This window comes from Gastrolobium bilobum, unplaced genomic scaffold, assembly GCF_033153095.1.
Source record: "Gastrolobium bilobum isolate Gb01-03AN ecotype WA unplaced genomic scaffold, APGP_CSIRO_Gbil_v1 utg7534, whole genome shotgun sequence".
Taxonomy (NCBI): domain Eukaryota; kingdom Viridiplantae; phylum Streptophyta; class Magnoliopsida; order Fabales; family Fabaceae; genus Gastrolobium; species Gastrolobium bilobum.
The window spans coordinates 110,969-129,284 of NW_026896607.1; the positions used below are offsets into that span (position 1 = coordinate 110,969).

The 18,316-nt window shown below is 33.5% G+C and overlaps 3 protein-coding genes across 3 annotated transcripts in view; 1 reads left to right on the forward strand and 2 right to left on the reverse strand.

Annotated features, from left to right (window-relative positions):
* LOC133300877 (probable serine/threonine-protein kinase PBL10) overlaps positions 1-17,930 on the reverse strand; it is an 84,378-nt gene extending 66,448 nt beyond the window's left edge. The window contains exons 1-2 of the mRNA XM_061500463.1: positions 17,876-17,930; positions 16,887-17,209 (exon numbers count right to left, since the gene is read on the reverse strand). Of these exons, the coding sequence (XP_061356447.1) occupies positions 16,887-17,209; positions 17,876-17,927 (375 nt within the window). The 5' untranslated portion in view covers positions 17,928-17,930. The remainder of the gene's footprint in view (positions 1-16,886; positions 17,210-17,875) is intronic.
* Positions 373-4,814, reverse strand: LOC133300881 (alkylbase DNA glycosidase-like protein mag2). The gene is made up of 2 exons (XM_061500464.1): positions 3,482-4,814; positions 373-866 (listed from the first exon to the last, which is right to left on the reverse strand). Exons 1-2 carry the CDS (start codon positions 4,612-4,614, stop codon positions 842-844), a joined length of 1,158 nt encoding a protein of 385 aa, XP_061356448.1. The 5' UTR covers positions 4,615-4,814; the 3' UTR covers positions 373-841.
* LOC133300873 (probable serine/threonine-protein kinase PBL11) lies at positions 15,026-16,185 on the forward strand. The gene is made up of 2 exons (XM_061500461.1): positions 15,026-15,081; positions 15,752-16,185. Exons 1-2 carry the CDS (start codon positions 15,030-15,032, stop codon positions 16,183-16,185), a joined length of 486 nt encoding a protein of 161 aa, XP_061356445.1. The 5' UTR covers positions 15,026-15,029.
* Positions 17,931-18,316: the final 386 nt, after the last annotated feature.

Below are 18,316 nucleotides of genomic sequence, written 5' to 3' on the forward strand. Positions count from 1 at the left end.
TTTATTTAAGACTCCAACAGGAATATCTCTATTATGAGATTCTCATGAACATGATAATTCATAGACAACCCAACAAGCATTGGTATCAAAGCTTGTCCTCTCAACTAAAATAGAGAGCATCATGAACATATGTGCTATTATACTATAACTTCTTTAAAAAAAATCTAAAAACCATTATTTTTAGCTTGAGAAAAAAGTACTAAAATATTTATTTATGCTTTTCATTTTTTAAAATAGCTCTCTAATTATTATAAAACTTTCAATTAAAAAATCACTTTTTTCTGAAAAAAATAAAATAAAATACAAAGGCCTCAGTAATAAAAACCCGTAGGATGTAATACATTCTCAATCCTTGTTTAAAGGAGAACCTATAAACAGATGCCAAATTTATTAGGGATACGAATTACCCTACCACTTATTTTGACATGAATTTATACGAATTCTACTTAATGCAAAGGGCCCATACATTAGCAGGACGAGAGAAAAGGGCACATAAACTAGTAACAAGGTCCAAACCACATCACCAAGCAGCAAGGGCAGTGAAGCACTGCCCAGTAATGGGTATTCTCTTACCGAAAGACGACTTGACAACTTGAAAACGGCCTACGACAAGTACAACTACTGATTAACAAAACAAAATTAAGGACTGGTCTTTATTGATCTTGTACTGGTTTTATTGAACACAAGGCAATCATCATACACTAATCCTTCAATGCTCCCAATGTCAAAGTTTCAGTACCAAGATCTATCATCGAATACACTTCATGGCGTGGCTTTGCAACTTCAAGTGTGAGCGACTGCTAACGAAGCCTGATGACGGATTTCACAAATCCGTGAGCAATCACTGTCCCCAAGCACAGGCGGCCCTATAGCATAAGACAGACAGATAAGAGACATGCATGATAATTAAGTTATTCGTTAGGCAATATAATTAATTACAAACCTCAAAGAAGATCGAGAACAGTAATGAAGAAGCAAAGTGAAAGACGTGTTTTATACCTTGAAATTCACAAACTTCTCCTTCACAGTAACTGAACTTTGTACATAAAACAAGAATAAAATTATAAGGAAATAATTGGCAGTCGAAGCACAAACAAGTTCACGCTATTTTTTGTCTTTATAATGTTGTGGCAAGGATTCTAAAGGCAACTATTACCAACAAACGAAACACTAATATAGGTCTTAAGGTTTAGCTTCCAACGAGAGAAAATTGAGAGAAAAACATTTTCTCTCAACTAGATAGAGACAAGATTAATCGAGTTATCTGACTACCAAACTAAATACTATTAACAGGTCGAGAAGCAAATTTCCAAAATATTGTAAGTGAAGCAAAACCCCAAAAATATACCCATGAGGATGGTCCAATGATCAAATCAGATTAATTAATGAAAAAAAGTGACCTATACACTGCAACTACACCCAAACACATTAACTACTAAAATGTTCATACTGACCTATTAAAGTAAAATAAAGACAAGATTTCTAAATATGAGATGCTTAGTTCCTCTTGACACTTACTGTTCAACGAGGTATTTTATAATAAAATAAATAAATAAATGTTAGTCTGTTATACAGTATAATTAACAAATAATTTTGAACAAGAGTGCTCATGCATCTTTTATGCCCAATTCCTCTCAACTAGCAACCACAATTTCTTTTCACTTTCTCTATTAACAAAAAAACTCATTTCGAATTAGGCAATCATAGGGACCAATCTTGCCTTAAATTCTAACCTAACTTGAAAAACATTAAAATTTTAATTTAATTGATAAATAAAAATCCTCATATCTTCATTCTGTGTAAATTATCCAATGTTAATGTACATTTCAGCCTAGAAGTTTCCTAGCATTAACATATTAAATTGTACATATCCATTATCATGTTATAGTGCGCTATGGCGGGTGTCAATTCATCCTCATCTCAACAATTTTACTTCAATGAGAGGATAGCTTGATTCCAATAGCACTTCTTTCACTCCCAACATCACAAGCCAGGTATTCACTATTCAGTAATCAAATTTTACTGATAGCATCACCAATTCAAAATTTAAAACTTATAGTATTCATTTCTTCTTCTTCATGATTTTTTGCTTCCTCGCTTCCTATCTTAAATGTTATAGCATGCTTTTCCATATAATTCTTGGCTTCATCACTTCTTTAAATCAGCAAACAAGAATGCAAGAAAATACCAGCATGTGTTTTCCCCCCTCATATAATACAGTCTATACTCTATACAAATCAAGAGATGTCAAGGTCTTTTCCCCTCAATTCAAATGGCATGAAGGAGCAATGGTAAAGTTGTTCCTTTGTGACTGAAAGATTAGAGGGTCGAATCGGGAAATAGCCTTTATTCAAATATGTAAAGATAAGGATGCGTATAAGGATTGTTCTCATCCCTAGCTTGCTAGCTTGCTAGTTGGGGTTTAATGGGAAGTGGTTTCTATTAGACAGAGATAGCTATATTTCATATGACATCTCTTCTAGTAGGTATTCCACATCGTTTTCTTTTTCTTTTTCTAAGTTTCCTTGTGTTTAAGGAAGAGAATGAACTTGAATAGTCAAGAACCCATCTGAGTCTCTAATGAAAGTGCCATCAGCCAAAGGTCATTGACTCATAAAGTTTTGAGAAAATAATCTTCATTAACCATAAAGAGCAGTTAGAGACTCTTTATCATGCTTCCTTTTGCCAAAGAACGGATAAAAAAAAAGTCATCTGTATAAAAATATCATGTTCCAAGAAGTGATTAAACCCAAGCATGTACCTAATCTTGCATAATAAGAACCATATATACCGAGTATGATTAGTACAAAAAGGCTTAAGGTACTCCTTTTGTTTTTGTTTATTCGATTCACTTACAGAAAGAGAAAAGGAGCATAAAAAAATTTCTTAAGGATATATATATTGTCTAGCAACCTGCAAACTTAATGGAAATTGAACAATGATAAAACATGATAATCATGATATGTAACCATGAAGTCTGAAGGCCTTACCAAATCAAGGAAAAGAAAGAATACAGCATGCCTCCATAAGATGAAAGTGCATATCTTGATGAGAATAACTACTCAACAAGAAGTGCATTAAAGATAGCAAAAGGGAACTCTTCCCCGATAAATTCAAATAAACACATCTAGGGAGAATTAAAAAATGAAATTGCGAATATTTGCTAAGACTACGTTAGCTTGTTCCAGGAGCAGCTCAATATTCCAAGTCATGTTCCAACATTTTCTACACAGCGCCTGCATTACCTAAAAGGAAGACTAACTCCTGAAAGCTCTCAAGCAACCGTGAAATATTTGGTCACTAATATAGATATCCATTTGCAGCAATGTATGCAGTCTCAAGGAAATATGTGGACTGTATTGGAAGCAATCCACTTCATTTTAAATTGAATCTACTAGGGGATCATTACATAAAACCTAAAATCAAATATGTGGACTGTATTGGAAGCAACAAACCAGACATACTATGATTGTGGGCTTACCCGAGATTAAACATGCTGTTTATGGGATCCAGAAGCTGTGGCTGAGAAGGGTGTTGCGGCTGCTGTTGTTGCGGCTCCTGCTGGTGCTGGTGCTGGTGCAAGCTGGCACCAGTGGCGACAGCGACTGCACTGGAAGGAGTTCCCTTTGCTTCAACAAATCTCCACATATACCAGGAAGCAACAGAGCGATAGGGCCTCCACTTCTCACAAAATTGGTCCATCTGAGAGGGTCGAGGCAAGTCTTGTAAACCGTAAAGAAGCTGAACCCCTTTGCGAACACCGAGATCGTTAATGGGAAGAACATCAGGTCTATGAAGGGAGAAGATCATGAACATATGAACAGACCAAGACCCAATCCCATTGACCATGGTAAGCATGGTGAAAAGCGACTTATCATCCATATTAACAACGGCTGAATCAGACAGTATCCCATTCTGGTATTTCCGGGCCAAATCATGGAGATAACTAGCCTTTCGTCCCGAAACCCCAATTTGTCGAAGCTGCTGAGGAGTTAGGGCAAGAACGGTTTCTGGAACAACCCCTGCTTCCCCACCACACAGAGCGATGAAGCGAGTGTAGATTGAAGTACCGGCTTTAAACGCGAGTTGCTGGTACAAGATGCTACGAGTTAGGGCAAGGAATGGGGTATTGAAGTGATCGAAGGTAGGAGGTGGGTGAATGTCAATTAGAGGGGAGAGGAGTGGGTCTGCGTTGCGGAGGTAACGCAGTGCGATCTCCACCTCGCCTTCACACGAGAGTGACCTAGCCACCATTCGAGGAACCACTATGGCTCGTTGTTGTTGTTGTTGCTGAACAATCTTGTTGTTCCGGCCACAAGTCTTGCCGCCGGTGGATGTGGTAGCTTTTGGGGTTTCCATTTGAGATTGAGAAGTTGTCGGGTCAGGAGAGACCTTCCGGATCTTTCGAGGGCGCAGGGGGATTTTCGATGCTGGAGAATTGGTTTGCGGGGGAACATTGTTCAGTTCCGACTCTGTAGGTGTACCATCAGAAACAGCGGCGGCGGCGACGGTTACGCTGGTGGTTGCGATTGTGGTGGGTGTACCATCATGAGGTTCAATTTGGGTTCGCGTTAGGGTTAGGGATTGTCCTTGACCTCGAGTCTGCTCGCCCATATGTAAGAGATTCAATTGAATATCAAGCAAAGTCAATGTCACGGATAGGGAAGAGAGGGTGGTGGTGGCAACGGCAGCGGCAGCGGCTGTGTGGCTGGCGGTGGTGTTATCTAATTAAAACTACAAGTCATGGATACGGAATAATTGAATATTCGAGTGTATAGTGATAAATATGGAAGATTAAATTGAGTGAGGAGAAAATAAAATTTGAGAGGGGGGGGGGGGGGGGGGGGGGGGGGGGGGAGTGTTTATATGATAGAATCAATGTAATGTAATGTAAATATGTAATTAGGGTTGATAAACGAGCTAGGGGCCTTTGGCTCGGTTTTCGGACTTACATGTTTAATATTGGTTGTTGGAACCAGGCTTGGACTTGTATAAAAGTTCGTTTAGTAAAAAAGTCTGAAGGCTCTAATTCAAAAGCTCGGCCTTGGAGCCTCTCAGGCTGGCCTAGTATATTAATTTTTATTTTTATTTTTTATACTATTTGTAATAGTCCTTTCTCTCTTCTCAATCCATTTCACCCTTATTTTATTAGTTAAACAGACTTTTTGAATGATTTTGTTCTATATTATGTTGTTTCGATATACATTGAATTTATGAATATTTATGGAATTACTAGTGTTGTTGATTGTATATTCTGTTTGGATAAATTTTTATTGTCTTATTTTTTCTAACAGGCCAAATCAGGCTTTCATTTTTTGTAAATAAGGCAGGTTACATGCCGATAATTATATTCGTAACAGATAACAAACTTGATAAGGCCGACACATTTAATCACAGACTTAATCATTTAAGACCAAAGCTCGACTGAATTCGACCCGACTCGTTAACAGCACTGTATGTAATGCAATCAATTAAGCTCACTCTGCTTTAACCAAACTTAGTGTACGGCTTTTTGTCATCCTCAATTCATTGGTGTTGGTCGATCTTGATGTGGTTTCTCTTTTCTTCGTCTCATGCCACCTCGAAATGCGTGCTGCACGTGAACTTAAAAACACTGTTGGCCCAAATGAATCAGGCCTTGAGAAACACAACAGCATCAACGAGTCCACACTTGTTGGGTTTCTGAATTTTGCTCCTGACCGCCAGCCCAATTTTGTTCTTGAGTAGCGAGTGATTAAAAAAATAGCGAGATTTTTTCAACAATTGAGATGATTACTATAAACAAAATGTAATTTTAATATTAAATTTAAAAATAATATTCTCAAACACAAGTTTATTTTTTAATATCAATTTTTTTATAAAATTTTTATTTAACATCAATTATTATAAAAGCAATTTTACTTAAATATAATTAAAATTGGCAGTAAGTCAAAGTGGTAGAACTGCTTATCAATCCAAGAATTAATAATAATGCCAAATTCATTGTAGCAATAATTATTTAAAAAAAAAAACGTATCTAGTATTTATCTATTTCTTGGAAGCCCATGTCAAACCATAGTAATTATATGACAAATTAGTTTAAGTGGTATTAGTAATCTAAATTAATTAATTAATATTTAAGAAAAATTCATTTATTATCAAACAAATATGAAGAGTTTATGAATTAAGCATCCCTGTCACCACCAGATTCAGTAGCTTGTTAGCATCCCAAAAGTTACCTAATTGATTTTGTCATCCTTTTACAACCATTTTAAACATGGAATACCATTTTCACATTTTTATGTTTCTTAATTAATTCTTTCATCTTTAGTCTCTTTCCCCACTTCATTTTTTGGTTAGGAAGGTTCTCAACCGTCTATTCTGAGATTGCAAATTTAGTCCGTCATTTATATTTATATCCTTCCAAGAGAAAGAGAGAGATGAACTTGACAGAAATTGATCATCAATTGTTATATATACTTCAGATTTATCAATTGGCATGTCCTTGAGATAATTTGATCTTTTTTCAGTAAGTTGTATGCCATTGTTGCGTAAAATCGACAAGTGTACCAATCGTACCAAGTAATAAAATGATGAGTAGAGTATCGTCTCCACGAGGATTGAGGCACAAAAGTTATTATAAATATTCCTCTCTTGTTGGATTAATAAAAATGGTTTAAGAACAATTATGGTTTGTGAAATATGAGAACAATTCAGAAAATGTAAATAATTCAAAGGTTCTTAAAGAAATTCAAGAACACAAGATTAAATGTTGAGAAAATATTTGAGAAAATATTACGGTAAAGAGACGCCAAACACCTTTACGATCCCCACCTTGCAACTTGGATTACATTTACGTTTACTTATTCAATTGATCAAACGATTCATCATCTTTTATATGATTAGTTAAGCTCTAATCCCTTAGTGACTTTAACCTTATTAACTCTATTAGAATCCTAATCCCTTAGAAATCTCTTTTCAAGTTAACCTTTAGAATCAATGAATCTTTAACGTTTGCGGTTCATGTAGCCTATCCCTCGTGCGTACATGAGCAGTTATCTTACCCTTTGTCAGGAATTAGAATTCCAATATCCCTATTGAAAACCCTAACCCTCGCAATCCTAATAGATTGATCAGTTCCAAAAGAATTATGTAATGAAGAACAAGACAAGATAAATTCAATTTAAATAAATAAACATAAACCTCAACCAAACTACAAGGGGTGTGACCCTTACCACAATTATAAAACTAGCCAGACATAACAATATCAAGAATGAAAGACAATATAAAAACTCCCCCAAACTCCATAGATGATTGGTGAATCTTCAATATCCCCAGTGCAGACTTGATGTTGATCCGTCTCCGCCGCTCACTAACATGAACTGAGTGTTTCTCCGCGATCCCTCTGCCTCCAAGCATTAAGAGTTCTCTTAGAATATCAATAATAATGATTCTGAACCCCCAAATGTGTTTTTAAGGGTAAAGAATTCGTGCCCTAAGTGGATTCCTCAAGTGGGCTTAAGTTGGATCTTTCGGGGAGCTTAAGCTTGCTCATTCGCGCTTAAGCTTGCTGATTTACGAATGCAGAAGTAACGTTCGCGCTTAAGCTTGCTGGAGCGAGCTTAAGCCTGCTCTTCGCGTCTGAAATTCTTCCTTGGCTCAAGCTTAAGCCTGCTGGAGCGAGCTTAAGCTTGCTAAGGCCGAACATATTTGCTTATACAGGAGGCTTTAGCTTGCTAATTGGGGCTTAAGCCTGCTTAGGCAGAGGCCATTTGCTGGTTTTAGGAGGCTTTAGCTTCGAATTGGGGGCTTAAGCCCCCTCTCTAACAACTTGATAATCTTGATGAGATCTTTTAAATCTTCTTGTTTTGATCTTCATCTTTCATATCTTCAATTCTTCCTCCTTTTATCTTCAAATCCCTTCAAAATAGCAAATGTATATCATTTAATTGATAATTCATAAAGTTCATGATTATTGTATTAAAACCCTAGTTTTTGACTTATTCAACTTGATAATTTATATTAATTTAGTCTATAAAACAAGATAAACTAAAGGTTTATCAGCCATATAGGCCAAGAGAAAGATACAAGAAACAGGATCAATGCAAAAGAAAGATAATTTGATCATTATATTTATAGGAAATACAAGGAACTGATACTTCATTTATACATAAAAGTAAAAACAAAACAGCAAATAAAATATTATATTGTACTAATCCTGCATATTATTGGTAAATCACACTTCACTTGAAACTTTGAGTCTTCATCCTGCATTATGATAAACAATGAGACTCAAGCCAGAAATAACAATAACAGCAATCAAATAAGATCTAGTTTATATAACAATATATTAACGGGATATATATCCAATGTATGTATAAATTGGTTGTTCTATAAGTATAACAATATAAAATAGCATAGTGTCTTGAAAGAGGGGAAGTACTGCAAGCAGCAATGATGCAATGGCAAGAGAATTACTGTAAGAGGTTGCTAATGGCAAATAGAAACTGATTAAATTAAAAATAAAAACCTTTTTTTTCATCCATGCAATTGTAACCTTTGAAGCTGCCTCTTGCTGTTGTAGCATTTGTTTGTGTAATTAGGCAGGGGCACATTGCCTTCCTCTATCTGCTTCACATCTTCAACGAGCTTCTCATAATGCCTTTTCACTTCCTCCACCGTCTTCCCTCTCACTGCTCTTGCCAAGTTCTGCCAGCGATCTGGGGTGTCCTTGTCGAAGATGGCCAAGGCATTCTCAAATTTTTTGTTCTCCTTTGCCGTCCAATTTGAGCTTGAGGCCATTGTAGCAACACCACAATTAGAAGGACAATAATGGTAATGAAAAATGGGCGCTACACGCTATGAGAATCAGGATACTACATTGCTATCCTTTATATATTACTAGAGGACCCGATAGAAAATTTGTGAATTGTATGTTGTGTGCTTGTTGTTCATGCTAGCTGTTGCTTGCTTGCCAAACCAAACTGTGGACAAATTCTAAAATTCCTAGATTCGATGCGGTTTTCCTTAACTTTAAGATGGTTTGCATAGCTTTTTGAATTATTTTAAGGCTTACTAAGAAATGCAAGAAAACATCGCGACAATTTTTCCTTAGCTGAGAAAGATATTGTCTCATGTAAATTTTACTCATTTTTTATAAAGTCCTCATTAAGTCACATGTTTGCCTTCCATTACTAAATTTTAGTGGCATTTGGATAAAGGATGTGACAGAAGACACCCAGCATGTCGTCACGCATATACATAAATTTTATCTGTTTATGCTAAAGGTTCTCTCACCCCACCTTTGCCCCAGCATGATAGCCCCAAACTAAGGAAGCAAGCTAACTAGTTGAGATAAGCATAAACTAGCACCAGCACAACACATGACAAATGATAAAAATATCAATTTAAAAAAAAAAAAAAAAAAACTTCACAGTCCACCACCAAAGAAGTTCTTTTGTTTAAACGCAGCCAGTCTTTAGTTTGGATCAATGACTGATACAATAATAGTTGTATCAACTTCAATACAATAATAGTTTGATGCGTGGTGGGTATGAGAAAAGGGAAAATACACTTTGTAAAAATAAATAGGATAGATAAGAGCAATTGAGATTAACGGCTAAGCCACCCTCCCAACTGATAAAGAACCCACTCGCCTCACCACTAACCCAAGGTTAGATAAAGCAATGAAAAAATCATTATTTTAAAATTATTATTTTTATTAGTATATTAGTATATTACCCATTAAATAATTTTAATTATTTGTGACCCAATTTTATAATAAATATATTAATTTCTAAAAAAATGTAATCGATTTTTTTTAAACAAACGATTTTTTATCTTTATCAAATATGAAATATTTTTACTTTTTATTTAACATTTTTTAAGAGATATAAAAAAAATCTTATCTAATATATATAGTTATAGAGATTAATATTTATCATGTTATAGGAGATAATTTAACACATATAAAAGTGTATGTGATTCGTATTTTTTTCTCTTTTATCTTTACATGAGAAATTATAACCATCATATTAATAAAAATTAATTAATTACTAAATATAATATGTATAACCGTCATGATAATTTAAACACATATAAAAATGTTTGTGATCCGTATTATTAAAAATTAATTAATATATATTATATAATAAATTATAACTGTCATATTAATAAAAATTAACAATTAAAATTTAATAATAAAAAATAATAACTTTGGTAAATAAATTTCCCCCTATTTATATTCGGCTTTTTGACCTCTTTGCCCTTCATTAATTAATTAATAACCATTTTGCCATTTATCCAAAACTATCTATCAATCTGCCCCTCTTTAATCGATTAACTTGAAGATTTAATCGATTAAATGGTCAAAACTGGCAAAAATGGTTGACTGGAAGATTTAATCGATTAAATATCCCTCTTAATTGATTTAATCGATTAAATCTTATATTTAATCGATTAAATATCCCAAATGAATGTGAAAGCATTGATTGAATGAGACAAACACGGTTTTGGAGGTTATTTGAATTTTGAAATTTGAATTTTAAATTTAATGAAATAGGAGTTGATTGCAATTTGTATTTAATAGGAGCTGATTGTGTTTTGTATTTAATAGGAGCTGATTGCGTTTTGTATTTAATAAGAGTTGATTGTATTTTGTATTTAATAGGAGTTGACAATATGTAACCAACTCGTAAAATGGCAACTCCTAATAAAACGCAATCAGCTCCTATTAAATACAAAACGCAATCAGCTCCTATTTAAACACAAGTCGCAATAATCTCCTATTAAATACAAATCGCAATCAACTCCTACTAAATACAAATCGCAATCAACTCCTATTACATCTTGAAGATTTGATCGATTAAGAGGGATATTTAATCGATTAAATCTTCAAGTCAACCATTTTTGTCAGTTTTGACCATTTAATCGATTAAATCTTCAAGTTAATCGATTAAAGAGGAGCAGATTGATAGATAATTTTAAATAAGGGATAAAATAATTATTAATTAATTAATAAAGGGTAAAAGGGTCAAAGAGTCATTTATATTCCCTGCATTAATGTTTGTTGGGTTTCTAAAGAGACAAAAAGCAAGAAGCAGGAAGAAAAAACAATGCTACAAAAAAAGGTTAAGTTAACCTTTTATTCCCTCAAATTATGTTTACTGATGCATTTGTATTTCAAAAAAATAAAATTACATAGCCAATATATACAAAAGATATTATTTGCATAATAATCATGAAACTGATTTTAAAATTTTTAAAAAATCAAAAACAAAATTGGATTGAATCGGATCAGATTTTAAAAAAAATTTAAACCGAATGGATGATTACAAAGTATTGGATCAGATAATTTTTATTTCCAAAACTATCGATCTAATCCGGACTGAGAAGCCTCTATAAAAAGGCTACAAAAATTATAGACTCCATTAACAAAGTGACCGAATTTTCTCGTTTGACCCTTCGCTCTTGCTTCCACAATAAAAATCCAAATCATCAAGACTTGTAAAAAGGTTTCTGAAATCTCAGCTACCGAGTGCGCAATCACTAGGATCTGCCTTAAGCCAAGTGGGTTCTTTTTCTTCTGTTTTGTTTGCATTTCATTCTAGGGTTGTTGCTCTTTTTATCCACCCCATTATAAGTAGACATGTATGATTATAAGACCCACAATTTATTTTGTTTTTAAGGAAAATTTTTGTAAAAAAAATTGTCTGTTCCGTCTTGATCCGTATCACAAATATGAGAGTTTGAATATTATATTGCAATCGATTGTTACATGCTATGCCTTTATCGATTGTCATGTTTTTTAATTGAATTTTTGATTTGATTTAAATTGAAATTTGCATCTCGATTTGTTTTATATCTCAATTTGTTTTCCATCTCGATTGTCGTGAATTGCTTCATATATGTTGCAGTGTTTGTTACAATTCACATCTTGATTGGGTTTGGTACGTCAATCAGCATATATTTGAGTTGTCTTATCCCAGATAGTCATGATTTACAAATTGTTTTATTATATATATTGTTTTATTGAAAATCGCAAACCTCTTTATATATATTTGTTTAAAAAAAAACAAATAAGGATTTACAAATCTTATCATAGTGTCGTGATTTTGATTTACGTGAATATATATTTCATAACTGAAGGTGAGCACAGCTTGTTAATCTTATCTGAGTTTTAATTTTTTTTTTTTTTTTAAAAAATTAAAAAAAAATGGAATTTGGCTGGGGGTTTATGTGCTACCCTATAGTAGGATATCTCAAACTTTGATATATTTGTTATCCTTCAGTTTGTTACACTTGAATTGGATATAAGTTTGTTGAATTTGTTACACCTGTCAGACTTCTATTTGTTACAATATGTTATGGTTATATTTTCTATAGCAAGTTTAGGAGATAATTCTTGGAGGCCCTATAGCGTGTGAAATCATGCTCCATTTTCGTGATATTATATACGGTATACTCTGTGCACACCTATAAATAATACCTTGTCACATTAAAGTAAGGTGAATTGCTTTTATTTCACTGTTGATTCACATCTCGATTTTCATGAATTTGTTCAACCTTTTGTGACACTAACTATGGTTTGCAATTTTTTACATTATTACAAAATCAATTTCAGTATTTCACATCTTTGGTTTTAATGAAACTTTGCATTGTTGAACTTTTCGTGATTCGTGAAATTTTGGTTTAAATGAAACTTACATGAATTTTGGTTTTGAGGGTACTGTTCATGAAACTAGTGAATTGTTTCATTTTTACTTAATGTCATTTTATCGTGTTTTTCGTGAAATGATCTGTGGCGTTATCATTTATTGTTCCATAGGTTTAGATTGTTCTGACAGTTTAGATTATTGTGATTAGTTTACTTGAAAAAAAATTTAGTGGCTATATTATTTCGTGAAACGTGCCTTCAATGTCACATCAAGTTTTTCATGTTTAATGGCCATTTACTATTAGTTATAGTAATTGGAATTTACATTTGCGTGACACTGTTAGCTATTGGCATTTGTTTTATTTTCTCCGATAACTTAGATATTAATTTTGTTAGCATTCAAATTTGAAATCCAATAAGATTTCCTATTACTGTTTTGCATTTGGCTATTAGTGAAATATTTGTTTTCCTGTGTGAAACTAGTTAATTGAGTTCACTTTTGAAATTAGTGTGACATACGAGACATCTCAGTTAACGTGAAAGGTGCTTTGCTGATAAATAAATTCACATTTGAAATTCTCATAATATTATGTTATTGAATTCTTTATGAAATTATTGATATTGCTGATTTTTTATTAAACTTATGATTGGGCCTTTAAATTATTGGCCTTATTAGTTAGTTTTCATATAGTGCACCTTCAACATCTTTACTATGCGTTTCAACTGAAGTTTAAGCTTTGTAAAAGCTAGTATGTTATTTGAATTTTTTCTTGGCAATTAAAATAAAAATACAGAAGGCTTAAGTGACATGCAATATATACATATGCTTTTATGATGCACAAAGTTAGTTGTTATTATTTTCGAAAACCAGTGGTGTTAATGGCACGATTTATAAGTTTGTTTTGACTGATTTCTATTTCTGAAATATTTTGGATTGTTAGCGTGAATTGTGGTATATTCAGATTTGCATATTAATATATAGTGATTCTTGAAATTCATTCAGACTTTCAGTTACTGTTTCACATTTGGCTTTTAGTAAAACAATTGGTGTTGTGAAATAAATGGATTATCATTTTTATTAGATCGGGTCTCACATTTGCATATCCATATAGGTTGAAACTTTTGATTGGGCCCCTACATTTTAGAATTTAACTTAATACTATTCATGTTCTGTATAAGTTTTGAGATTCCTAAAACTGATACATTGTTGTTCCAATATTTAATTAGTTAACATGAATTCATCCTTTTGGTTTTTATGGGAACTACGCAATTTTTGACTTTTGAATTATTTCACTGTGGTGGAATATTATTGGTCTATGTTTTAATTTCTCTTATTTGGAATTGTGTAAACTGAATTTTGATTCAGATTTGGTGTTGACATTAGTTTTGTTTATTGGACTATAAATTTGGGCATGTAAATTATTGAACATTTGATTTTTATTTTAGTGAAAATTGTTTGGACTTTTGCATAGTTTTGTGAAATAAGTTCACATGAGTATGTCTCATAATTAATAAACTTGGTCCCTTTTGGGATATTTTAGTGGGTTTTCACATTTCACATTTTGGATATAGTGAGATTGGTTTCATATTTCATTTGGCTACATGGTTCTTCAATGTTTTATTTAAATTGGGACATTTATGACTTGTTCACCATCAATGGTTTTTGGCAGTGCGAAAACATTGTTGCCATATTTTTAGTCTCATTGATTGCAGTGTATTGCATTGTGACTTGTGATTGACAATAGAATAAATGCAATTAAGCATATTTTGCATTGAGATTTTTTATTGTAGCTTAACATATAAAAATTAATATTTACTCTATTTTGGTGGTGCAATTGGATCATTTTATTGAATAAAATGGAGTAAAACTACTGTATAATTTGGCATTAATTGCATGTGACAAAAGGAAATTAAATGGGTATAACGAATTCTGAACCCATGACTGAAGGTTAATATTTATGCACCGTGTGAATTAAATTAGGCATGTTTTTATGTCATGTATTATAATGATTTGATTGTATGTGTTAATTAAAGTTTCATTATACATACAATATTGAGATGAATAATTTGAATATTTTGGTATTATTGCTTATGGTTTGAAGCAATAATTCGGGTTTGGAAATTAATGTCAAGTGATCCATATAATTTCATTTAATTAGGGATTAGCCTTAACACCCTTAATTATTTCAATTATATATTGAGAGTCTTTGGATCACAGAAATGGTGTGACATTAGTTGTAATTCATCATACAAATATAATAAGAATTCTTGTATGATTTGTTGTGACAAAATTTGTTGGATTGACAAATGCAATATAATTTCTAGAAACACATGGTGTGAAGTGTTTCATGTTTCTTAACCTTTGAAATCTTCGTTTATAGGGGTGATTTTGTTGATGGGTGCTTGCTTTAGCAATCGGATTACGGCTGTGAGCCCTTCCATTACAGGTCACCTTCTTATTTTTGACTTGAATCTTCATTTTTTTGTTTTCTGTCAATATGTGAATGAGCTAATTATTCTCCAGATTTTGGTTCTGTCAATATGGGATTGATTGTCAGAGTTAAAATTGTTAACTTTATGGATAGTTGTGTCGTCATGTCCATGTATCCTACTCTATGGAACATGCTTGAGATCCTTGCAATTTAAGGTTGCTATGTCTTTTCTGATATGTTGATCCGTGCTTCATAAAAAAGGAGTTTGATTTGGGAGACCCATTGGATTGTTAGACTCTAGATTTGGTCCTTAATGTGAATTGTAGTTTTTCTATCCCCTTGAAATTCCCACTCAGGGTCAGTTTGGTATGGGAGTAAAAATAGGGGTGAAAAGTCTTTGGATGAGTTTTCAATACAATTTTAGTAATAAAACAAATCGTTGAATTTTTCACCTTCGTTTTTAACCCCATTCCGAACTGATCAGAGGTAATGTTTTCTGTAAGATAATTCCTCCAAAATGTAATCTGAGTCCGAGGGAAATTCTTGTTAAGACAACATAAGGATAATTCTGGGGTTTTGTGGAAGTCCATGTAAATTTGGTATTATGAGTGATGACTTTGTTTATTATAAGGCCAATGATGGTGAGTGAGTCCTTCTTAAGTTGATTTTCTTGGCATTGATGTAGGGTTCACTTCTAGAAGTGTAAGCAGGAGTGGCCATGACATCAGCTCAAATAGCAGTAACTCATCAGCCTCCATATCTGTCACTTCTAGAAGTGAGGGTGAGATCTTGCAATCTTCCAATTTGAAAAGCTTCAGCTACAGTGAACTACGAGCAGCCACAAGAAATTTTTGCCCAGATAGTGTCTTAGGGGAGGGTGGATTTGGTTATGTTTTTAAGGGCTGGATTGATGAGCATTCACTTGCAGCTACCAAATCAGGAATCGGCATGATTGTTGCTGTAAAGAGGCTTAACCAAGAGGGCTTCCAGGGTCATAAAGAATGGTTGGTCAGTATCAATTCTTCTCTGGATACTCCTTTAGTTTCCTCTCTGATGCATATTATTCTGGCTTCAAACTTTATTTCATTGTATATTAACAAAATTCTAGGCAACTACTAGCTTTTTTTGGATACTCTTTCATTTTCCCGGTATGATCTCGTTTGGGGGATTCTCTGTGGAACTGTATGTTTATTCTCATTTGATCTTATTGGCATTGTTGGCCAATTCCTGTAACTTTAATAGCTCACTTTGGAAGGACTTGACTATGATACTGAAGTTCAATCATTTTCTAAGAATAAGAAAACGTTAAAACATATAAGTTTATGTGCATGCATGTTATTGCGGTAACATAGGTATTCAACCACTTCAATTGAACATTATATATACTCCATCTTACCGCAATTGAAGTTGAAGGGAATGAAAATTTTAAGGAGGTAAGATGGAGTATATATAATGTTCAATTGAAGTGGTTGAATACCTATGTTACCGCAATAACATGCATGCACATAAACTTACATGTTTTAACGTTTTCTTATTCTTAGAAAATGATTGAACTTCAGTATCATAGTCAAGTCCTTCCAAAGTGAGCTATAAAGTTACAGGAATTGGCCAACAATGCCAATAAGATCAAGTGAGAATAAACATACAGTTCCACAGAGAATCCCCCAAACGGGATCATACCGGGAAAATGAAAGAGTATTCAAAAAAAGCTAGTAGTTGCCTAGAATTTTGTTAATATACAATGAAATAAAGTTTGAAGCCAGAATAATATGCATCAGAGAGGAAACTCAAGGAGTATCCAGAGAAGAATTGATACTGACCAACCATTCTTTATGACCCTGGAAGCCCTCTTGGTTAAGCCTCTTTACAGCAACAATCATGTCGATTCCTGGTTTGGTAGCTGCAAGTGAATGCTCATCAATCCAGCCCTTAAAAACATAACCAAATCCACCCTCCCCTAAGACACTATCTGGGCAAAAATTTCTTGTGGCTGCTCTTAGTTCACTGTAGCTGAAGCTTTTCAAATTGGAAGATTGCAAGATCTCACCCTCACTTCTAGAAGTGACAGATATGGAGGCTGATGAGTTACTGCTATTTGAGCTGATGTCATGGCCACTCCTGCTTACACTTCTAGAAGTGAACCCTACATCAATGCCAAGAAAATCAACTTAAGAAGGACTCACTCACCATCATTGGCCTTATAATAAACAAAGTCATCACTCATAATACCAAATTTACATGGACTTCCACAAAACCCCAGAATTATCCTTATGTTGTCTTAACAAGAATTTCCCTCGGACTCAGATTACATTTTGGAGGAATTATCTTACAGAAAACATTACCTCTGATCAGTTCGGAATGGGGTTAAAAACGAAGGTGAAAAATTCAATGATTTGTTTTATTACTAAAATTGTATTGAAAACTCATCCAAAGACTTTTCACCCCTATTTTTACTCCCATACCAAACTGACCCTGAGTGGGAATTTCAAGGGGATAGAAAAACTACAATTCACATTAAGGACCAAATCTAGAGTCTAACAATCCAATGGGTCTCCCAAATCAAACTCCTTTTTTATGAAGCACGGATCAATATATCAGAAAAGCCATAGTAACCTTAAATTGCAAGGATCTCAAGCATGTTCCATAGAGTAGGATACATGGACATGACGGCACAACTATCCATAAAGTTAACTACTTTAACTCTGACAATCAATCCCATATTGACAGAACCAAAATCTGGAGAATAATTAGCTCATTCACATATTGACAGAAAAAAAATGAAGTTGCAAGTCAAAAATAAGAAGGTGACCTGTAATGGAAGGGCTCACAGCCGTAATCCGATTGCTAAAGCAAGCACCCATCAACAAAATCACCCCTATAAACGAAGATTTCAAAGGTTAAGAAACATGAAACACTTCACACCATGTGTTTCCAGAAATTAAATTGTATTTGTCAATCCAACAAATTTTGTCACAACAAATCATACAAGAATTCTTATTATAATTGTATGATGAATTACAACTAATGTCACACCATTTCTGTGATCCAAAGACTCTCAATATATAATTGAAATAATTAAGGGTGTTAAGGCTAATCCCTAATTAAATGAAATTATATGGATCACTTGACATTAATTTCCAAACCCGAATTATTGCTTCAAACCATAAGCAATAATACCAAAATATTCAAATTATTCATCTCAATATTGTATGCATAATGAAACTTTAATTAACACATACAATCAAATCAT